The sequence below is a fragment of the Canis aureus genome, chromosome 11, assembly GCF_053574225.1.
Source record: "Canis aureus isolate CA01 chromosome 11, VMU_Caureus_v.1.0, whole genome shotgun sequence".
Lineage (NCBI taxonomy): Eukaryota > Metazoa > Chordata > Mammalia > Carnivora > Canidae > Canis > Canis aureus.
In genome coordinates this window covers 48,036,341-48,057,378 of record NC_135621.1, presented here as the reverse complement: position 1 = coordinate 48,057,378, position 21,038 = coordinate 48,036,341, and the positions used below count along the sequence as shown (strand labels likewise).

The 21,038-nt window shown below is 43.1% G+C and overlaps 1 protein-coding gene across 4 annotated transcripts in view; it reads right to left on the bottom strand.

Moving 5' to 3' along the window:
• LMAN2L (lectin, mannose binding 2 like) overlaps positions 1–10,847 on the bottom strand; it is a 30,327-nt gene extending 19,480 nt beyond the window's left edge. For 2 of the 4 annotated variants that reach the window (XM_077915206.1, XM_077915207.1), the window contains exons 1-4: positions 10,616–10,847; positions 9,299–9,417; positions 6,199–6,316; positions 5,331–5,413 (exon numbers count right to left, since the gene is read on the bottom strand). In XM_077915206.1, the coding sequence (XP_077771332.1) occupies positions 5,331–5,413; positions 6,199–6,316; positions 9,299–9,417; positions 10,616–10,802 (507 nt within the window). In that variant the 5' untranslated portion in view covers positions 10,803–10,847. Of the gene's footprint in view, positions 1–5,330; positions 5,414–6,198; positions 6,317–9,298; positions 9,418–10,615 lie in introns of those variants that run through there. The other 2 variants (XM_077915209.1, XM_077915208.1) reach the window with 2 other exon arrangements.
• Positions 10,848–21,038: the final 10,191 nt, after the last annotated feature.

The window sequence follows — 21,038 nt, the reverse complement described above, 5'->3', positions numbered from 1 at the left end:
CATTTTGTTTTCTCTTATTTTATTGTAAGAATACAGTACACAATATATATATAACACATACAAAATGTGTTAATCAACTGTTTATGCTAGAAGTAAAGCTTCTGGTCAATAGTAGGCTATTAGTAGTTAAATTTGGGGGCAGAGTCAAAGTTACATGCAATTTGTTGCCTCCGGGTTGGGGGGGGGGGCAGTCAATGCATTTAACCTCCACACTGCTCAAGGATCAACTATACTAAGTTTTCCAATCCATGACATAAGATATCCTTCCATTTACTTAGGTCTTTATTTTCTTTCAATATTAAGAGTATGCTTTTATTTGTTAAATTTTTAATTTTTTTAATTTTTAAATTTTTTTAAATTTGTTAAATTTATTTCTAAGTATTTTATTCTTCATGATAGTATAAATGGAATTGTTTTCTTACTTCCATTTTCTGACTGTCCAATGCCAGACTACAGCAATATAATTGATTTTTGTTTGTTGTTTCTTGCAACCTTGATGAATTCATTCATTAGTTCTAGTTTTCTTGTGGATCCTTTAAGATTTTTTATATATATTATGTCATCTACATAATAGTTTTACTTCTTTCTTTACAATCTGGATTATTTTATTTCTTACCCAACTGCCCTGAAGAGAACCTCCAGTACAATGTTGAATACAAGAAACAAGAACAGAGGTGCCTGGGTTACTCAGTCAGTTGAGCATCTGACTCTTGGTTTCAGCTTGGGTCATGATCTCAGGGTCCTGGGATCAGGCCCCACGTCAGGCCCACACTCAGTTCATCTGCTTGGGATTCTCTCTCCCTCTGCTCCTCCCACTCATGCTCTTTGGTCTCTCTAAAATAAATGAATCTTAAAAAAAAAAAAAAAAAAAAAAGGAACAAGAACAGATCCTTGTCTTTTTCCTGATCTTAGAGTAAAAGTATTCAGGCTTTCACAGTTAAGTATGATGTCAGCTGAGGGTTTTTCCATAGATGCCCTTTTATCAGGTTGAAGAAGTTCCCTTCTAATCCTAATTTGTTGAGTGTTTTTATAATCCTAAAGATATTACATTTTGTCAAATACTTTTTTACATCTAGTGATATGATCATATAGTCTTTGTCCTTTATTTATTTATTTGTTTGTTTGTTTGTTTTTAAGATTTTTATTTATTCATGAGAGACACAGAGAGAGAAAGAGACAGAGACATAGGCTGAGGGAGAAGCAAGCTCCCTGTCCTGGTTGGGCAGACACTCAACCGCTGAGCCACTCAGGTGTCCCTTTTTAAGAATTTTTGAGGGATGCCTGGGTGGCTCAGTGGTTGGGAGTCTGCCTTTGGCTTGGGTCATAATCCCAGGGTCCTCAGATCGAGTCCCACATCGGGCTCCTCACAGGGAGCCTATTTCTCCCTCTGCCTGTCTCTCTCTCTCTCTCTCTCTCTCTGTGTCTCTCATGAATAAATAAAATCTTAAAAAAAAAAAAAAAAGAAGTTTTGAGAACTGGTATTAACTCTTTCTGTTTGACAGAATCAACCAGTGAAGCCATCTGGAGACCCAGGCTTTTCTTAGTGAGTCACTTTTTATTACTAATTCAATCTCTTTACCAGTTATGGATCTATCCAGATTTCCTATTTCTTCCACTAACATTTTTAACAACCACTTGTGATCTGGCAACCTCACTATGGCACAGGTAGTATCCTGTACTCCCAAATAGTGAAAATCTTGACTCACTCACCTAAACCACAATTTCTATATTGCTAACAGGGAAACTGAGGTTATGTTACTTTTAACAATCTGTCCTGGGATCCCTGGGTGGCGCAGCGGTTTGGTGCCTGCCTTTGGCCCAGGGCGCGATCCTGGAGACCCGGGATCGAATCCCACATCGGGCTCCCGGTGCATGGAGCCTGCTTCTCCCTCTGCCTATGTCTCTGCCTCTCTCTCTCTCGCTCTCTGTGACTATCATAAATAAATAAAAATTAAAAAAAAAAATTAAAAAAAAAAAACAAAAAAAACCAATCTGTCCTGATTTTAGAGAGTCAAGCCTAAACTGAACTCCCTCACTCCCTTTTCAAATGCCTTACTGCTTGCTAGTATTTTCCCAGTATTTCTTCATGAACAAATGTGGTAGCAGGTTAAGCTGAGCAACAAGGTCATGTGCTCTGGTGACAAGGAAACAGGAAACCAAAACATTTTTACCACTATCTTGAGGGATTTGATGAATTGTTCCACCCCTGTCCTGCCAGCAGCTTGTCCTCCTCATCCAGCCAGCACGTATTCTATGTAACATTTACAAGTTTTCAAAAGGTACCATATTTGTAACCCTCTTCTTATGTACTCAAAAATAATAAAGCAAAATAATGAGACTGCAGGCTAGAATCAAACCCTCTACCTGTGTGTCACTGATATATTTTTTAACCTTTCTGCACTTCAGTTTCTTAGCCATAAACGTAGAGATAATAATATCTACCCCCAAAGAGTTGTCATATGTAAATAATACACATACAAGCGTTTGAAACAATGCCAAGCATCTTTATGTATGATATCAAAATAAACTATGCCGCCACCAAAACACACTAGATTTTACCCTCTAAAATAGTACCAGGTTGTTGGAATGTAGAAAGGAGTATATTTCCTATACTCTAAGAACTCTAAGAACTGAAATTATGTAGGAGATGACATGAGAATAATAAACATCTCCATTCTCAAGGAAATCAATCTGGCAAAAGAAACAATGGATGGGACGAGATAGAGCATCATAATTAAGAGTACAGTCTCTGGAATCTGGTAAAGTCTACCTTTTATTGGCTGTTACCTTGAACAAGACACGTCTCCAAGTTTCTGTACCCATTAGTAAATGGGAAAAAATAATATTAACTATAAAGAGTTTTGATGAGGATTAAACATTATCTATAAAGTACCTGGCACAGAGTAGCTACCGAATAAACAGAAACCACTTTTGTTAGTTTTCTTAAATTTCATTTTAATAAACAAATAGGTTTAACAGTAAATAATTAACAAGGAAACAACCTCATGTTGGTCCAGGAGTTCCCAATCCTGGCTACATATGTGACTCACCTGGAGAACTTTGAAAAAGTAAGGTTGCCTACACTACAACTAAGACAAACAGATTTATACTCTCTGAGGCTGGGGCCTGGACATCAGCATTTTTATTTCATTTTTTAATAGATTTTGTTTATTTATTTCAGAGAGACAGTGTGTGCACATAAGAGACGGAGAGTGACAGAGGAAGTGGAAGAGAGAAGTTTCCAGTAGACTCGATGCTGAGCACCGAGCCCAATGCAGGGCTTGATCCCATGACTCTGAGATTATAACCTGAGCCAAAATCAAGAGTCTGATGCTTACCCAAATGAGCCACCCAGGTGCCCCTGGACATCAGTATTTTTTTTTTTGACATCAGTATTTTTAAAGGCACTCTAGGCAATTCTAATGTATAGCTGGGAATAAGAACCATAACTAGCCAGAAAAGAAGTCTTGATTTTTACCAACTGAAACTAATTTTATCAACATCTATGCTTCTTACAAAATAAGCCCATCAGATCTGCCCTCTTAAATGAGAACTATTATTATCTGAGGGTGAAATGGAAGCTAACAGAATCTGAACAATTTATTTTTGGAAGAAGCTGAGAACCAGATTTATTTATTTATTTTTTTCTTTTTTTTTTTTCAGATTTAAAAGTCCAGTCAAGCCCTAAAGCCCATACCTCTTACTCAGATGCATCTCTAACTATCCTCAGCATGACTGCAAACCTAGTCATAACATTCTCCTCATTAAAATTCTTTATAGCTTACCCCCTTAGAATAAAGCCCAGACTCCTTAACAGGAACACCTCACTTCAGAATCTGGCCCCACAGTGTGCATGGTGAGGATGAGTCACATACATTCGGTTGGCTCTGGTGCTGATCCAAAAAAGTCAAATCACCAACCACCCAAGGAGACACTACTCAAACTCAGGTGCCGGTCAACTTGCCCAACAGGGAACAGTGTTAATACTAAAGAATGAAAAAAAAAAAAAAAAAAAATACTAAAGAATGAGAACAGTGGCCTCCTGAAATTGTGCAACAAGGCAAGACTGCTGGCTGTTTTTCTTTCTAGTCTCATCTCTCTCTCTGACCTCGTTTTTCTCCTCACACTCACTGTCCCTTCTCTCACTTTATCACCTTAACACACGCTTTTCCCTCTGCACAGGACACTGGTTCCTAATTCTGCAGACTTCAATGTAAATGTTACTTTCTGGAAGAAGTCTCCCCACCACCACCACCACTACCACACTGTCTGGCTCCAGGTGAGACGTGCCTCTGGGTCTCCTACAGCACCCCACAGTTCCATCAGCACTCTCATGCCTCAGTACTACTGAGTGCAAGGACCATGCTGGGCTTGCTCACTAACTCTCAGCACGTAGAAAGTGCCTACTGATAGTGAAGAGGAGCCCAGAGGCAATAGGGAGAAGCTACTCTGTAACTGTCTCACAACTCAGGTCTCCCATTCCACTTCCATATGGTGAACTCTGTGGGCAAGCTAAAAACTGTTGAATCTGGATTGAATATGTGATGATGTGTTCTTCCAATTTTTAAAATAAGCATGAGATTTTTCAGAAAAAGCTTTTAGGGGAAAATGAGTTCTGTCTCCATCCTTAATCCTGCCTTTTTTCCTAACAATTATTTAGCTACAGGATACCTATCAACAACCTGTCATAATCATTTTCCCACCATCTGATGACAGGGCCATCAGGCAAAGAGAGTACAAACCTGTTGGCAGTATAAGAAAGTACTAAAGAACCCTATGGTCAACTAACAAAAAGCAAGAAGCTTCTCCCAACAGCCAGATAATCGGAATGCAATGAAATGCTGGCACTCTGTCAATTTCCTTTTAGAACCTTTCCTCCAGGAGAACAGAATTGCTCTTCAGGTCTAAAAACAGGAAGAAGAAAAGGATGCTCGAAAGAGTGAAAGAGCTGCAGAAGAGAGCACAGTGGTGATCTATTAAGTCAGGGGAGCTGAGTTATATAAATTCAGCTTGCTCTGGTACAGGCCTAGGAGCCAAATCACCAATCGGCCAAGTATGCTCAATTCCAGCAGCTACCTATTGTGCACAAGAGAACACTGTTAACACTCAAGAGAAAGTCCCCAATCATGACAGCCATTCCCAAAGGACTGTGCACCATAAACAGTTCTCTCTAGAAAACTCTGACAAGGACATTCACTTTTCAAGTTCAACAGATGAAGGAATTAGAACCAAACCCCTCACTTTCTATCCCCTGTTCCCTCATGAATATTGCTGAGGCAAAGGACTATGATGTCAGTGCAGCTGACCTAAGCTCTGACACTTGCCATTACCTCTTGCTGCTTCTCCTCATTGGGGTACGTGTCTACAAATACTCCCAGCCCCACAAATTTGTCCATGTTTCCAAACACAGGCCCTAGAGAGAGAGAACAGATGATGAACAATGAAATAAAGCCAAGAGTTGATAAAGGAATAACATATCACCATGATGGAGGAAAAAGTAAAATTCAAATGACTCCCAGGCCTCTCTTTAAGATGAGAAAACGTATGTAAAAGCACCCAGCAAAATGCATGGCCTGTAATAAGCACCCAATAAAATCTGTAGCTGTTTGTTATTGAAGGCAGGGGAAGAGAGAAGGCCACTGCAATGTTGTTTAGCACTACAACTGCTCCCTGGTCCAAACCAGTTGCTAAGGTGCCCCTAAAGAATTCTGGTTCACAAACACTTGGTGACAACTATGCTCCTGAGAGAGAGCTGAATTCCCAAGTTCCATTTCTCATTGCAAAAGAGATCAGGTCAAATCAGGTTGAGTTTGCCATGTCCTTGGAGCAATGGCTCCCACACAACTCCTAACTCAAGAAGTTCTGAGACCATTCATGCACATGCTAGGAAGAAGTCAGCTCACCCAATCATCAGTACTGGGGAGAGCCAGTGCTTTCACCCAGCCAACAGGCCACGTGGACTCAAAAGGAATCCAGAAGGAACTCATAAGCAAGATACCGCCCCAGGATGAGTCAGGTTTAGCTGCTTTACCAGGACTCAGACCCCATTCTAGAGACTAGACAGGCTGGCCTTCATCTGCAGACATCAAGGTAATGGGAAAACTGCTGGCACTGTGGGGATGTATGCTTCTCAAAAAAAGGGCACATGAGAAAGCAAACCTGTTGCACACCACACAAGAGCACCCAGAGCCCCAATACCTGGCTGCATCCGATCCTTTGTGTACCAGATTGCCAAGCCATCCCCATGCAGATTCTTCTTCCCTTGTCCATGGATTTTGAAGTGCACCTGCAACTCCCAGTCCCTCAGGAAACATGGCTAGAGTGAAAAAGACACTGGAATCAATGAACAGCATAAAATCTGAAACTCCGCAAGCCCTTGCCAGCAGTCTACAGATTTGGGAAACATAAATGCAGGTAACACGAGGCAAAGGGTTGAAACTAAAATCTATGACTTGCTAAGTGTTTGCGTCATAAAATTAAACAGGTTGAGCCATTCAACTGCATATGATATTTGTATGAAAAGTGAGTAAGCCGGGATCCCTGGGTGGCTCAGCGGTTGAGCGGCTGCCTTCAGCTCAGGGTGTGACCCCAGAGTCTCAGGATCAAGTCCTTCATCAGGCTCCCTGCGTGGAGCCTGCTTCTCCTTCTGCCTATGTCTCTGCCCCTCTCTCTCTCCCTCTGTGTCTCTCATGAATAAATAAATAACACCTTTAAAAAAAAAGGGGGGGTGGGAATAAGCCTTCCAATTATCTTCAATATCTCCCAGCAGAAACAGGATAGTACTCCAAAGTTGAAAAAGACAAGAGACTGCTCAGATTACTATGATCTTACAGCAAAGCACCTCAGCCTATAGAAAACAAGTGGCTGAGTTAGCACTTCAGATCATCCCTCTGACAGAAAGATTCTAAAAAGCCTGGATTTTAAGAAAGGTCAAAGCCTCATTCATTACAAAAGAATTTTAAAAAGAAAAAGCTAAGTCATTATGCAAAGGTTTCCAGGAATAATTAACAGTTATATAAACAACTCTAATTAGCTAGACTTGGCCCTATGCCAAGCTGAGGGGCAAGCCAGAAATCCCCAAGAAGTTGAAAGTTATAGTCCCCCAAAACCTCAAGCCCATGGCCAAAAAGCATAAACCTACCAAAGGAGAACACCACCACCCCCATCACAGGGACAGCCTTGTTGGAAAACCATTAAGGAGATGGGTACTAATCAGACTCCTGTGTTTGTTCTTTGGGTTTTTTTCCCTTTAATTGTGTATGAAAAGCTTGGAAAAATGGAGAAGGAGGTAAGTGGATGGCTAAGTGTTCCAATAAGGTGAACAATTTCAAGGAGAAAGCAGAGTAGGTATCTGGCTTAGAGAAGCTCCTGATTAAAGGTCCCTATGAAGAAAGAAGAGAATGAGGAGCAGATAGGCCAGCAGGGGTTCAGCCAGAATCTTAAAAGAGATTGTTCCGGCTCTTGAGCAACATATTGCTAGGTCATTTGTAGTTTTCATTTTTAATTTCTGGGAAATCTTCCATTTAGGAGCACATAGTCAAATGAAAGGGGCAAGGTTACTTCTGAATTCACCAAAGAACCCTGCAATTTCTGATAGCTTACCCTACCTTGAGCCCAGTCCCTTTGCTGTCCTTCTGGGTTCTTCTTTTTCTACTATTTCACTTAGATATCAGGACAAGAGTGGGAATGCTGCCTCACAGCTGGTGGGTAGGTATTATTTCCCCTGGGATGAGGCCAGGGCCAGAGAGTTTCACCCTGAGCCAAGAGGTGTCTGTCACTTATCCTCGTCCTCCTCTTAGCACAATGCCATATGCTTTTCCTCAGGGCTACGTCTCACAGAGCTTCTGAGGCTTGGCTGTACATCACATTCACCTAAAGAGCTTTTAAAAATCCCAGTGGCCACAGGCATCAACTCCAACGGACAGCCAAATTTGAGAACCATTGTTCAAACAAATACATTCTATTCGAATAACTCAGAAACTCCAAAGCTCATTCTGATATAGTCAGAAACAACAGCAACAAAAATACAGTATCAAAGAATCTGAAAAAGGGCAAAATAACTAGATCCTAAAACTAGAACTATTGCCAAAAGAGTTCTGTAAAGGCAGCTAGCAAGACAACAGCAAAGCATCTAGCCTCGGACATAATCATTAGGTAACCAGAGACCCCCATCAATGAAACTTCTAATAGATGCATAACATAACAATGCATATTTCTGTAATCATTCTAACTTTCCAAAGCATTTTCATTCCTATTGTCTTGTTTTCACAATAACCCTAGTGGGCACGTAGAAGGTATTACGAAGTTTCATTTAGCAGATGGAGAAATTGAACAATGAGAGAATTAAGTAACAGTGAGGGCTCACAGTGGGTCTGTGATACAGCTGAATCTGGAACCCAAGTCTGTCCACTACTAGCCCTTTGCCTCTCCTACCAGAACACACCTCCCTGTACTCTGTCCAAGAATGAGTTCAACACTACAATCTGGGTTAAGAGGCCAGCTTGTACAAACAGCTCATGTAGAAACTTCTCTTATTCCTCTGCTCTGTTAGAATTCTCTGCCACATAAAACGAACAGAGAAAAGAAATCGTTCTCTTTGCTGAGATTCACTTATCTATGACCGATGATCAAAACCATGAAAAAGTAAGTTCTTAGCTTACAAGAACCCAAGAGAAAGTATTAAAGGATGCCAAGGTCATTCCCAAAAGTAAAGTGGTCATAAAAGATTTAGAAAGAGCCCTGGAAACCAAAAAGAAAGCATCATCTTACACGTGTACAAAATCACAGTGCAGCCACACCAGGAATACTGCGTTCACTTCACTTCTTGCCACCATACCTCAAGGAAGACAATGTAGCTGGAAGAGGTCCAGAGAAGGACAAATAAAATGACCAAGGGGCTCAAAGTGGCTTTCACATGAAAATAAAGTTTAAAACCAGACTCTTCAAAGTGAAATAACAAGAGCGGATACTGGGATGAAGTTTAGGATGAATTTAAAAGAGCAGACTTCAACTTTACAAAGTAATTAAGTATGAGTTAAGCTGTTAACCTCCAAGAAGTAATACTATCAGGTCAATCAGGAATTAAAGACATTTCAGGAAACACAATCATAATGGCTTATTTGCTATAATTGGAGCAATCGAGAGCATTTCCCTACGTATCTGACTTCATTATGAAGGTCATTATATTCTCTGAAATGACAATCCTTGATATCCAAAGAAAACGAAGTACTGGGGAACAGTAAAATTAAGTCAATATGACTTTCTGGGTCACCAACACAGGAGGAGGAAAGATTCTTACCACCCGGTTCCAGAGGGCACCCTGTTTACTTTGCATATCTGGGGTAAGGCGGATATACTGGGTCATCACCATGGCATTGCCCATCAGATTCCATAGTGAGGAACTGCCTGTGCCCACACCTACGGGGAGGAAGTAGATCAGTTCATACTCTTCCACACCAACCCATTCAGAAACCACCACGGACCCTCCGCAAGCTGGAGCCATTATCTTTTTCTCCCTTTCATAACACTCTGTATCCTACCTGCATTCATAAATCTCAAATCCTTACCATCTTGACAGCTTACTTTCACAAAGCCCTCTTCAGGTGAGACCCCCTAGCACATCAGAGCTATCACTTTACCCATGGCACAACCATAGCCCTGATCCATTCCTCCCGTTTTATATGTAAATTTTAGCAGCATAAATGAAACAATTTCCCCAGTTCTACCAAAAACAGCTTGACTCTCAGGCCTCTGGGGTTTAATCACATTCTTTCTTTAAACAATTCAAATGTGAAGGTACTTCTCCCAGGAGCTCAAGCTATAAGCCCCTTGAAAGTGAGAACTTTGTGTCTGTATAATGCCCAGTAATAGCAGAGACAGCACAGGTGGAGAAGCACGGGATGCACCCACTGAGTAAATGAATCATCACCCTTAGCAGCCGTGCATACCCTTTTGCACTTGGAGCTTCCGTCTGCTGTCCCACACTCCAGTGGGGAAACAGACTTGTGTGAGTTAAGCCATCTGCACTGACGTGGTCCTCTCTGTAGCGAACTATATAAATTCTCTGGTTGATAAGCGGCACCTAAGAGCCTATGAATCCTAAACAGAGCAAAGCGAACCAGCCTCTTTCATCACTAGGGCTCCTGGACTGGAGAACAGGTGTTTTAACTGGCAACAGAATTTTATTTTCCTTCTCAGTCCGGCCAAGTTCTACCCGGTTCTGCCTCCTGCTTCATTTCTTGCACATCCACAGCTCCACGGGAGACGGGGTCTTTATGCTAGTGGCCTTCAACGACTCGGCACCGCCTGCAGTTCTATCCCTTCCCGCTTCAGTCCTCCCGTCCAACCCCGAGCTCCCTTTTGTCCAGGCCTAGCGCTAGCGGCATCCGAGCCCGGCTTCGACCTGCTGGAAACTTCCAAAACGAGGGGCGGAGGAGAGCTGGCCGGTGCCCTTCGGACCCGTGGCTCCCAAGCGCGGCGGGAGTCCCCGCGGGCCCCCACCCGCCGCCGGCAGCTTCCTTGGGGCCACGCCGCCTTTCGCCACCCCGGTCTCTACGGCTGGGCTCAGGTCCCGCAGCCCTCCCCGTGCACGACCACCTCGCCCCGGGCGCCTCACCCTGATAGGGCTTCGACAGCGAGTGCTCCCGTTTCAAGTACTCGAACGTCTGACCCGCCCCGACTGGCCGTGGCCCCTGCCCAGACCCCAACAGAAGGAGAAGGAACAACATCCTGGACCCATTCCGAGCCGACAAACGCCGCCGCCACCGCTGCCACCACCCCGAGGGTCGCGCAGCCGCCGCCATCTTTCCCACCGCCTTCCCTTCATTAAAAGCCCGCCCCGTCGCCCAAGCCATTAGCCCAGGGAACCATCTGCCCGGGATCCCATTGGCTGTCCGCGAGGCCCCGCCCCCGCAGGTGAGCATCTCACCGATTGGCTGGCTTGGGGATCAGTTGCCTTGCCAACCCACGAAAGGGGCGTGGCCTCGTGCCTGGCCTCCCTTATTTGCATTTGCCCTGCGCTCCACTAGGCCTGCTGGGATACGTAGTGATTTCCATTTTGTCTCTGTGTTCTAGAGTAAAATTAAAAAGGTCAAGTGTTTCTCCCAATTTCACGCCAACGATCTGTCCTCTCTGCCATAGTACCTTCTACATCGGATGTAGAACTGCGCGGAGGGGATAGACAATCCACAAGGACTGTAGCCAAGTTTCAGGAAAATAACCACATCTGTAAAAGGCTTGACCAGAACAGACAATTTGACGTGATGACCTTTATAGAAACTCCACTCGCCAACGGGCCAAAGACATGTTTTTTTGAAGTGCAAAAGAAATATTTACCGAGATCGCCAGAGCGGGACAAACAAAAAACCACACCACCTCCATCCACACATTTGGGAGAAATAAAAGCACACAAATGATGTTCTCCTAGCATGACGACTACAAATTGACAACCGAAAGATTTCTGAGAAATTACCAAATGTTTGGAAATAACCCGTACAGGAATAGAAACTGCTTAAGGACTACAGTGACTCTTCTAAAAAATGGAAACTGGGTGGGTGCCTGGGTGGCTCAGCAGGTTGCAGGTTAAGTGTCTGCCTTCAGCTCAGGTCATGATCCCAGTGTCTTGGATAGGACCCTGCATCCCGCTCCCCGCTCAGCTTCTCCCTCTGGCTCTCCCCTACCCCCCCCCCCCCCCCCCGTGCTCTCTCTCTCTCCCTCTCTCAAATAAAGAAATAAAATCTTTAAAAAGAAAAGGAGCGGGGTTAACAATCCTTTACCTGGGTGGCACAGTAGTACCCTCAGGACCTGAAACCAAAAGAGTGAGAGTCATCTCAGCTTCCCATCTTTTCCTCACCAGTTCCATCACCCAATCAATAAATAATCAAGTCCTGATGATTTTATTCCTAATCATTCCTCAATGCTATCACATTCTTTCCATCCCTTGCTTTGTCTTTCTCCCAAACCACAACACATGTTCCAGCTGTTATTCTCCTCACCATCATCTGTACAGCCACCCAAGTGATCCAAACCACCTACCCATGCCATTTCCTGAGTGTCAGGGGTAAATGAGTTGATACTGGTAAAGCTCTTAGAATAGTAATTGGTGTGTAATAAGCACTATATCATCATCATTATTAACCAAGCCCTCCATGGTTCCCATCACCTGTAGGGAAGAGATTCAAGCCCCTCAACTCGGCAAACAAAGCCCTCTGCCACCTGGCCCTGGCCCTTCTCTGGCTTTATTGCCCACAGCTTTCTTTCCTCATCTATATGCTCCAGTCTTCCCTCTTCCCCTCTTCTTTTCCCCAGCCCACTTCCTCCAGGAGGCCTTCCCTGACTTCCTCAGGCAGTGGCAGTTGCCCCAGTCTCAGCTCTTACTGTTCCCCAAGCACATTTCTTACAGAGCACTCACTGAGTCTGTGTCTCTGTCTTCCCAACAGACTTAACCAAATTTAATTATCTTTCCTGAACATAAATATATCTAATAAGAGAAATATAAATATATTTAATAAGCCTTTTTATAGGGGGGTCAACCTTTTAGAATGAAAACTGTCAGCGTGCTTGGGTGGTTTATTCGGTTGAGCATTTGCCTTCGGCAGCGGCAGCTCTGGTTGTAATCCCCTGGGGTCCTGGGATCGAGCCCTGAGTTGGGCTCCCTGCTTCTCCCTCTCCTTCTGTGCTCCAGCTCTCTCTCAATTCCTGTCTCTCTCAAGTAAATAAATAAAATCTTGAAAAAATAAATAAAAATAAAATGAAAACTGTCATAACCATCAGGGCACCTGGCTGGCTCAGTCAGTGCAGCAATGGGACTCTGAATCTCAAGGTTGCGAGTTCAAGCCCTACATTGGACATAGAGATTACTTAAAGATAAAATCTAAAAATATTTTTAAAATAAAAAAAAAAACTATCACAACCACTGATCCATCTACACACTGCACACAAAGTAGATGTTTGGTGATATGACATAAGGAATTGCAATGAATCTATTCACATCATACCGTAGCGTTAAAATCATTCGTGGATCCCAATTACCATAGGATAAAATGCAAATGCCTTAGTGTAGCATTCAAAGCCCTTCAACCTGACTCAAATCAGGCTGTACACGTGTCTATTACAATGTAGGTCACCCTGAATTATGTAGCTCAATTAACAGATTATGTGTTTGTCTCCCTGGCAAGGCTGGGAGCTCCTGGACCACGGGAAGCAGATCTTACTCATTTCCTATACCAGGCCTCACCCACTTCCCCATGCCCTAACCCATCACCTAGCACATAGTAGGAGTTCCAATTGTTTTGGACAAAATTATTTCCATTATATTTCTCTGTCAGCTGTAATGTTTCATTGTGGTAAATATACATAAAATCAAATTTACCATTTTAACCATTTTTAAGTATACAGTTGAGAGGCATTAAATACATTCACATCGCCGTGTGACTTGTCAACTGGATTTTGGGTAGAGCATCTCAGCATACCTCATTGTAAAATTCCCTGTAATGAAGAAAAGGGAAATAAAGGAGAAGATATGAAAGATAAAATACACAGGATAATAAATCAGATGATTTTGTTCAGATTGTTGCAATAGGGGAGATGCTTATTAGGCAGGAACATAACAAAGAAAAGGAAGGGTGGGGGGAACCTGGGTGGCTCAGTCTATTAAGCAGTTTAAGTGTCTGCCTTCAGCTCAGGTCATCATCAGGGTCCTGGGATTGAGCCCTGCATAGGGCTCCCTGCTCAGCAAGGAGCCTGCTTCTCCCTCTGCCTCTGCCTCTGCCCCTCCCACCCACTCATGCTCACTCCCTCTCAAATAAGTAAATAAATAAAATCTTAAAAAGAAAAAAGAAAGAAAGAAAGAAAAGGAAGGAGGCCTAGTGTTACATAGAGGCAGGTAAACAAGGGAGTCATCATGAAGAAGATTGGAGATGGTTTTATCTGAGTCACTGAGGAAAGGCAAAAGTGGGTCTTATCTCAGAATATTCTAGAGCATCATAGTCTTTTGAAGTTAGCCATATCTCAGAACTCAAAATAGGATGAGATGGGACAAAAAAAAGGTAAAAGGGCTTCTTGACTGTAGTTGCTTTCCAGAAATACAGGGTTCATATAAAGTTCAACACTGTTAAGGTGTTGAGGGGAGGTGCAGGGAAAGAGAAAAAGGAACCATGTCCTCCTCCCACACCGTCCTATACACACATAGGGGCACCTTCTGATAGTTGGGTCAGGTCTTGACCCACCATCTTTCAGCTGCTTAATATTCTCTTTTTCTCCAAAGAATCATTTCCCCTGACCTAGGGTTATATACCTTCAGGGTAGAGGCACTCATAGGCAATGTGAGTAGTGCATTCTAGCAGTTTCTAGATCTTGTGCATTCTAGCACTAGATCTCGAAAGATCTAGTGGATCTTTACTTTCTTGTCTTCAAATCTAAACAGGTACCTCTATTCAGGAGTACCTTGAAGCCTAATGCCCTTACCCCCACCATATACTGGAGGATCCAAGGCAGGCTCTTGGCCCCATCCTTTTCTCTCCCTCCTGCCCTTCACTTCTGTACCTTGCCATTCCATTTAAATCCACCCTCACCCCAAACGTAGGACCCAAAGCAGAGCCTAACATCAGCCCTCCCAAAGCCAGGTAGATTATTTTTCCCTCCTTAGAGGTGTGGGTTAGGATTTGGGATTAAGTCCATCATCAGCCCTAGAGTGGCAGCTAACCTGGCCCCATCCCAGCCCCTGCCCCATTCCTCCCTAACACACTCCCCACCCCCTAACTCCCTTGCACCTCCAGTTCTCTAAACAGACCCTAGAGCACAGAAGGGGACAGTAGCTCTAACACTAACTAGCCAACTACTTTCCAGTGGCAACTTACAAATTCTGGCCTCCCAAGGAGCCACAATTGAATAGCCTAGAGTGCTTTGGGCATACACGGATGCCTGGTACCCACTTCCAAACACTTGATTCATAAGTCTGGGGTAGGGCCCAGGGATTTGGTTTTGATAATCTCTCCCCAGAGAATGTGCTATGCAGCCAACTTCCAGAATCACAATACTTTCACATCCAGTATCTCATTTTGACCTCACATTGGCTTGGTGTGGTGGGCAAGGCAGGCATTACCACACTTTAACATTAGGACATCTGTACTCAGTTCATAGACTACATTTTTTTTTAATTTTTATTTATTTATGATAGTCACAGAGAGAGAGAGAGAGAGGCAGAGACACAGGCAGAGGGAGAAGCAGGCTCCATGCACCGGGAGCCCGACGTGGGATTTGATCCCGGGTCTCCAGGATCGCGGCCTGGGCCAAAGGCAGGCGCTAAACCGCTGCGCCACCCAGGGATCCCCATAGACTAAATTTCAAATAGAGGGATCCCTGGGTGGCGCAGTGGTTTGGCGCCTGCCTTTGGCCCAGGGCGCGATCCTGGAGACCCGGGATCGAATCCCATATCAGGCTCCCGGTGCATGGAGCCTGCTTCTCCCTCTGCCTGTGTCTCTGCCTCTCTCTCTCTCTGTGACTATCATAAGTAAATAAATAAAAATTAAAAAAAAAAATAAATAAATTTCAAATAGAGTACAGCACCTGAATTTAGAAGTAAGATTTTGAGGGGCTTTTTTTTTTTTTTTTTTTTTTAAGATTTGTTTTATTTTTTAAAAAGATTTTATTGGGGGAACCCCGGGCGGCTTAGCAGTTTAGCTCCGCCTTCAGCCCAGGGCCTGATTCAGGAGACCCGGAATCGAGTCCCATGTCAGGCTCCCTGCATGGAGCCTGCTTCTCCCTCTGCCTGTGTCTCTGCCTCTCTCTCTCTCTCTCTCTCTCTCTCTCTATCTCTCATGAATAAATAAATAAAATATTTTTTAAAAAAGATTTTATTTATTTGACAAAGAAGGAGATAGAGAGGGAGAGAGAGAGAGAGAAAGAGAGAGAGCACATGTACACTCAAGCAGGTGGAGTGGCAGGCAGAGGGAGAGAGAGAAGCAGTCTCCCTGCTAAGCAGGGAGCCCAATGCAGCAGATCCCAGGACCCTGGGATCATGACCTGAACCAAAGACGTACGCTTAACCAACTGAGCCACCCAAGTACCCCAGATAGAGACTTTTAGGCTCAGAGGCATCTAAAAAAAAATACCCTGGAGGAGAGGTAGCTGACTGGCTCAGTCAGTAAAGCCTGTTACTCTTGACTTCTGCTTTGTGAGAGTGAGCCCCATGTTGGTCTTAGAGATTACGAAAGAAAGAAAAAGAAAGAAAGAAAGAAAGAAAGAAAGAAAGAAAGAAAGAAAGAAAGAAAGAAAGAAAGAAAGAAAGAAAGAAAGAAAGAAAAATATACTCTGGAGGAAATTTGTTTATGTGTTAAGGGGAGAGTAAGATAGATGAAAAAAAAGCAGCAAGAACTTGATAAATATTGAAGCTGGATTATGGGTATATGGGGATTCCCTCTAGGTTTATGTGTGTTTGAGAGTTGCCATAATAAAAAACTTTTTAAAAATCTCCCCTGGAGATGATTACGAAATGTGCTAGGTATGCATTTGTGGTGTTTTCTAAATTTCCTCCGGGGAACGAAAACTGTAATTAACTGTAATCTGTAAAGTTCACTGTGACCCATCCAATATAATGTCATAACTAAAAAAGAGAGGAGTCTGCAATCTAGAAAAAGGACAAAGGTGTATCAATTCTGTCTAGGGAGAGATATTTCTAAGTATTGTTGGTTATTCAAATCAAGCCTACTCTCCTAACATATTCATGATGACTTCCTATTTAAGATTCTAGCTCTCCTAGAATTTCTCAGTATATTAATATTTATTTCTCAGGATATTAAGATACTCATATTACTATATTATTATATTATTAATATGAGTATATTTGTATGTTAATTAAGCAACTAGTATTTAGTCTATGTGACTCATGTTTCCCAATGTGTTTATCAATCAATGAATTGATAAAAATCAATATCCTGAGGACCAGATCTCAGATCTGTGATGGCTCTATGAAGGGGCAAAGGAATTAGTGACTGCCTCTAGGCATCCAGATTCCTGCTTGTCAAAGGTAAATTGTGACATAAGATTCACTAAGAATTGCAGGATGCAGGTGAGAAGAAAGGAGGAGAATTCTGGCCTGTGGAGTTGGAATGAAAACATCTACCCTTTTGAGATCCACCTCTACCTTACGGCCTGGGGCAAATTACATAATCCCTCTGAGCCTGAAAGTCTCTATCTGTAAATTGGGTGATGAAACCTACCACCTCGGATTGTTGACAGCATTAAAGGAAAGAGTATATAAAGGATGCACATGCATATTATCAACTCACAAGTTCTATAAGTACACACATTACTATTGTTTGTAAATCTTTGTTATGGCTTATCTTCTGAAGTGTGTCTGGGAAAGTGTGTTCTGGGAAAGTGGATTTGGTTTATTTATTTATTTATTTATTTATTTATTTATTTATTTAAAGGATTTTTATTAATTTATTCATGAGAGACAGAGATACAGGCAGAGGGAGAAGAAGGCTCCATGCAGGAGCCCAATGCGGGACTCAACCCCGGAACTCCAGGATCAAGTCCTGAGCCAAAGACAGACACTCAACCACTGAGCCACCCAGGCATCCCAGATTTTAGTCCCTTTAGAAGAAAGTACACGTGATGGCAGTTGGTTTATAAATGGAATAAAAACCACTGGCTGATTTGAGAATATTATTCAGGGATCTAGGGTACAGAGTAGAAGTGTGTAATGTGCAAATCCTATCATGGGTTTATGTATTTCATTTTAAAAGTTCTTTTTTTTTTTAAGATTTTATTTATTTATTCATAATAGACACAGAGAAAAAGAGAGGCAGAGACACAACAGAGGGAGAAGCAGGCTCCATGCCAGGAGCCTGACGTGGGACTCGATCCCGGGACTCCAGGATCGCGCCCTGGCCCAAAGGCAGGCGCTAAACCGCTGAGCCACCCAGGGATCCCCTATTTTTATTTTTTATTTTTTTTTAAATTTTTATTTATTTATGATAGTCACAGAGAGAAAGAGAGAGAGGGGCAGAGACATAGGCAGAGGGAGAAGCAGGCTCCATGCACCGGGAGCCCGACATGGGATTCGATCCCGGGTCTCCAGGATCGCGCCCTGGGCCAAAGGCAGGCGCTAAACCGCTGCGCCACCCAGGGATCCCAATCCCCTATTTTTAAAAGTTCTTAAAAAAAAAAAAAAAAATCTAACAGAGGGAGCGAAGTAGGGGGAGAGGCAGGCAGAGAAAGAGAAGTGGGTTCCCAGCTGAGCAGGGAGTCCAATGTGGGGCTTAGCCTCAGGACTCCAAGATCATGACCTGAGCTGAAGGAAGATGCTTAACCAACTGAACCACCCAGGTGCCCCTATTGCTGGGGTTTATAATTAAAAATAGGGGATCAAAAAAAAAAGGGGGGATCATATTTAGGGCATTCCTAAAAACAACTTTTTTATTTTTATTTATTTTTTTAACAACTTTTTTTAAATCTTTTTTTTTTAATTTTTTTTATTTATTTATGATAGTCACAGAGAGAGAGAAAGAGGCAGAGACATAGGCAGAGGGAGAAGCAGGCTCCATGCACCGGGAGCCCGACGTGGGATTCGATCCCGGGTCTCCAGGATCGCGCCCTGGGCCAAAGGCCCATGCCAAACCGCTGCGCCACCCAGGGATCCCTAACAACTTTTTTTAAATAAAAGGCTTTGGTGGGTATAATTTTCCTCATTCACCTTCTGCCTATGGAAGATGAACAGATGGAGGAACCCTGAGCTCTCCAGATGCTGGATGAGTGGGGAAGTGCATGAGGACAGCTGAGCTAAAGCTATGATAGAAGCCAAGGGAGGGGATGAATGAGGTTGGAGATTCCCGTGCTGTGCAGCAGGCTGTAAGAAATGGCAGGCTCTTCAGTTTGAATGGCAGCCATGAGGACTAGGGAAGCCATCCTGGGGCTTTGGAAATTAACCTGGCCCGAAGTCCTGAGCCAACCTGATGATGGCTACTTCCAAAAGTCCCACTGAGGGTTACTGGCTCTGGTGAGGAAGCCAAGAAGTCAAGGTTAGAGTAAATGCTGATGGATAAAAACTGAAGATTAATGCATGAAGAGCCTGATTACAAAAATATGATTGTATTTCTTTAAATCATATTCCACTTGGAATTTCTTTAAACAACTAGACTCACGCATGGCTGTTTTGCAATAAAAATTCTATATTCTAAAAAGTCATGAAGACTTTTACGATGTTCCTTAGTTTCAGGATTCCTCAATGAAAACAACAGCTTGGAATGCACTGGAGCTGGACAGGTTTGGGTTTCAGTTCCTGGCCCTGTTGATCTCATTGATCTTGTAAGACCTCGGGCAAGTTATTTAATCTCTTTGGGATCCAGGTTTTTATCTCTGAAAGGAGACCCATAGTAACACCTACTTCAAAGTAGGAAAGCTCAGTGTCTGGCACAAGGTGCTGGATAAATGGGAGCTTTTTTTTTTTTTTTTAAAGATTTTATTTTTATTTATGTATTCATGAGAGACACAGAGAGAGAGGGAGGCAGAGACACAGGCAGAGGGAGAAGCAGGCTCCATGCAGGGAGCCTGATGTGGGACCTGATCCCGGGACTCCAGGACCACACCCTGGGCCGAAGGCAGGCACCAAACCGCTGAGCCACCCAGGGATCCCGGGAGCTTTTTTTTTTTTTAATTGTTATTTATCACTTCACATCTGGGATACAATGGAAGGGTTTTTTTTTTTTTAAGATTTTATTTATTCATGAGAGACACACACACACACACACACAGAGAAAGAGAGAGAGAGAGAGAGAGGCAGAGACACCAGGCAGAGGGAGAAACAGGCTCCATGCAGGGAGCCTGAAGTGGGATTCAACCCCGGGTCTCCAGGATCAGGCCCTGGGCTGAAGGCGGTGCTAAACTGCTCAGTTACCTGGGCTGCCTATAATGGCAGTTTCTTAGCTGGACTGCCACCCACCCATTCATGCAGCATCCTGCCAACCATTAACCTTCTCAATTTTTACTTTCTATCACATTATTTCCCCAATAAGAATTTTTAATTAATTTTCAATTAAATCCATAATTGGATTAAGACTAAGCTCTAGTTTGCAGGTGAATGTCACGACTTTGGGTGTTAATTTATTATTTATTTTTAAAGATTTTATTTATTTATTCATGAGAGACACAGAGAGAGAGGCAGAGACATGGGCAGAGGGAGAAGCAGACTCCTTACAGGGAGACTGATGCAGGACTCCATTCCCCCAACCCGGGATCATGCCTTGAGCCAAAGGCAGACGCTCAACTGCTGAGCCACCCAGGCATCCCTGGGTGTTACTTTAAAAGAAACTGGGAGTCTCTGGAAGGTTTTGATCAGCAGGGGTTTATAATATAATTGATGTTTTTAGAGGACCAGTCTGCTGCTGGCTTGAGAAAAAACTGTAAGAGGAAAGGGTGGAAGCAAGGAAACCAAGTATGTTGGTAATCCAAGTGAGAAAGGAAGGTGCCAGGCAGCCCAGGTGGCTCAGCGGTTTAGCGCTGCCTTCAGCCCAAGGCCTGACCCTGAAGACCCGGGATTGAGTCCCACGTTGGGCTCCCTGCGTGGAGCCTGCTTCTCTCTCTGCCTGTGTCTCTACCTCTCTCTGTGTGTGTGTCTTTCATGAATAAATAAATAAAATCTTAAAAAAAAAAAATGAGAAAGGAAGGTGCCTAGAGCCTGGGTGGTGCAGCAGGAGTTTGGAGAGGTAGCTGGAATTTAGATGTGTTTTCAAGTTACAGTCAACAGGGTTTGCTGATGGATATGGCAGACATGTAAGAGAAACAGGGATATAGGATGACTCCAAGATTTTCTGGCCACAGCAACTAGAAAGATGGAATTGCCATGTATGGATAGAAGTGAAATTGTGGGAGATATATGTTTTGGAGGAAAGATCAATATTTTGATTTTGGTGATAACTAGATTTATGTGTCTATTGGATATCTAAGCAGAGAACAGGCTCTTTGACCCTAACCATCATCCCAGTAAGACCAAATTCCCAATATTTAAGAAAAGCAGTTGAAGGAAGTTTATAAATTGA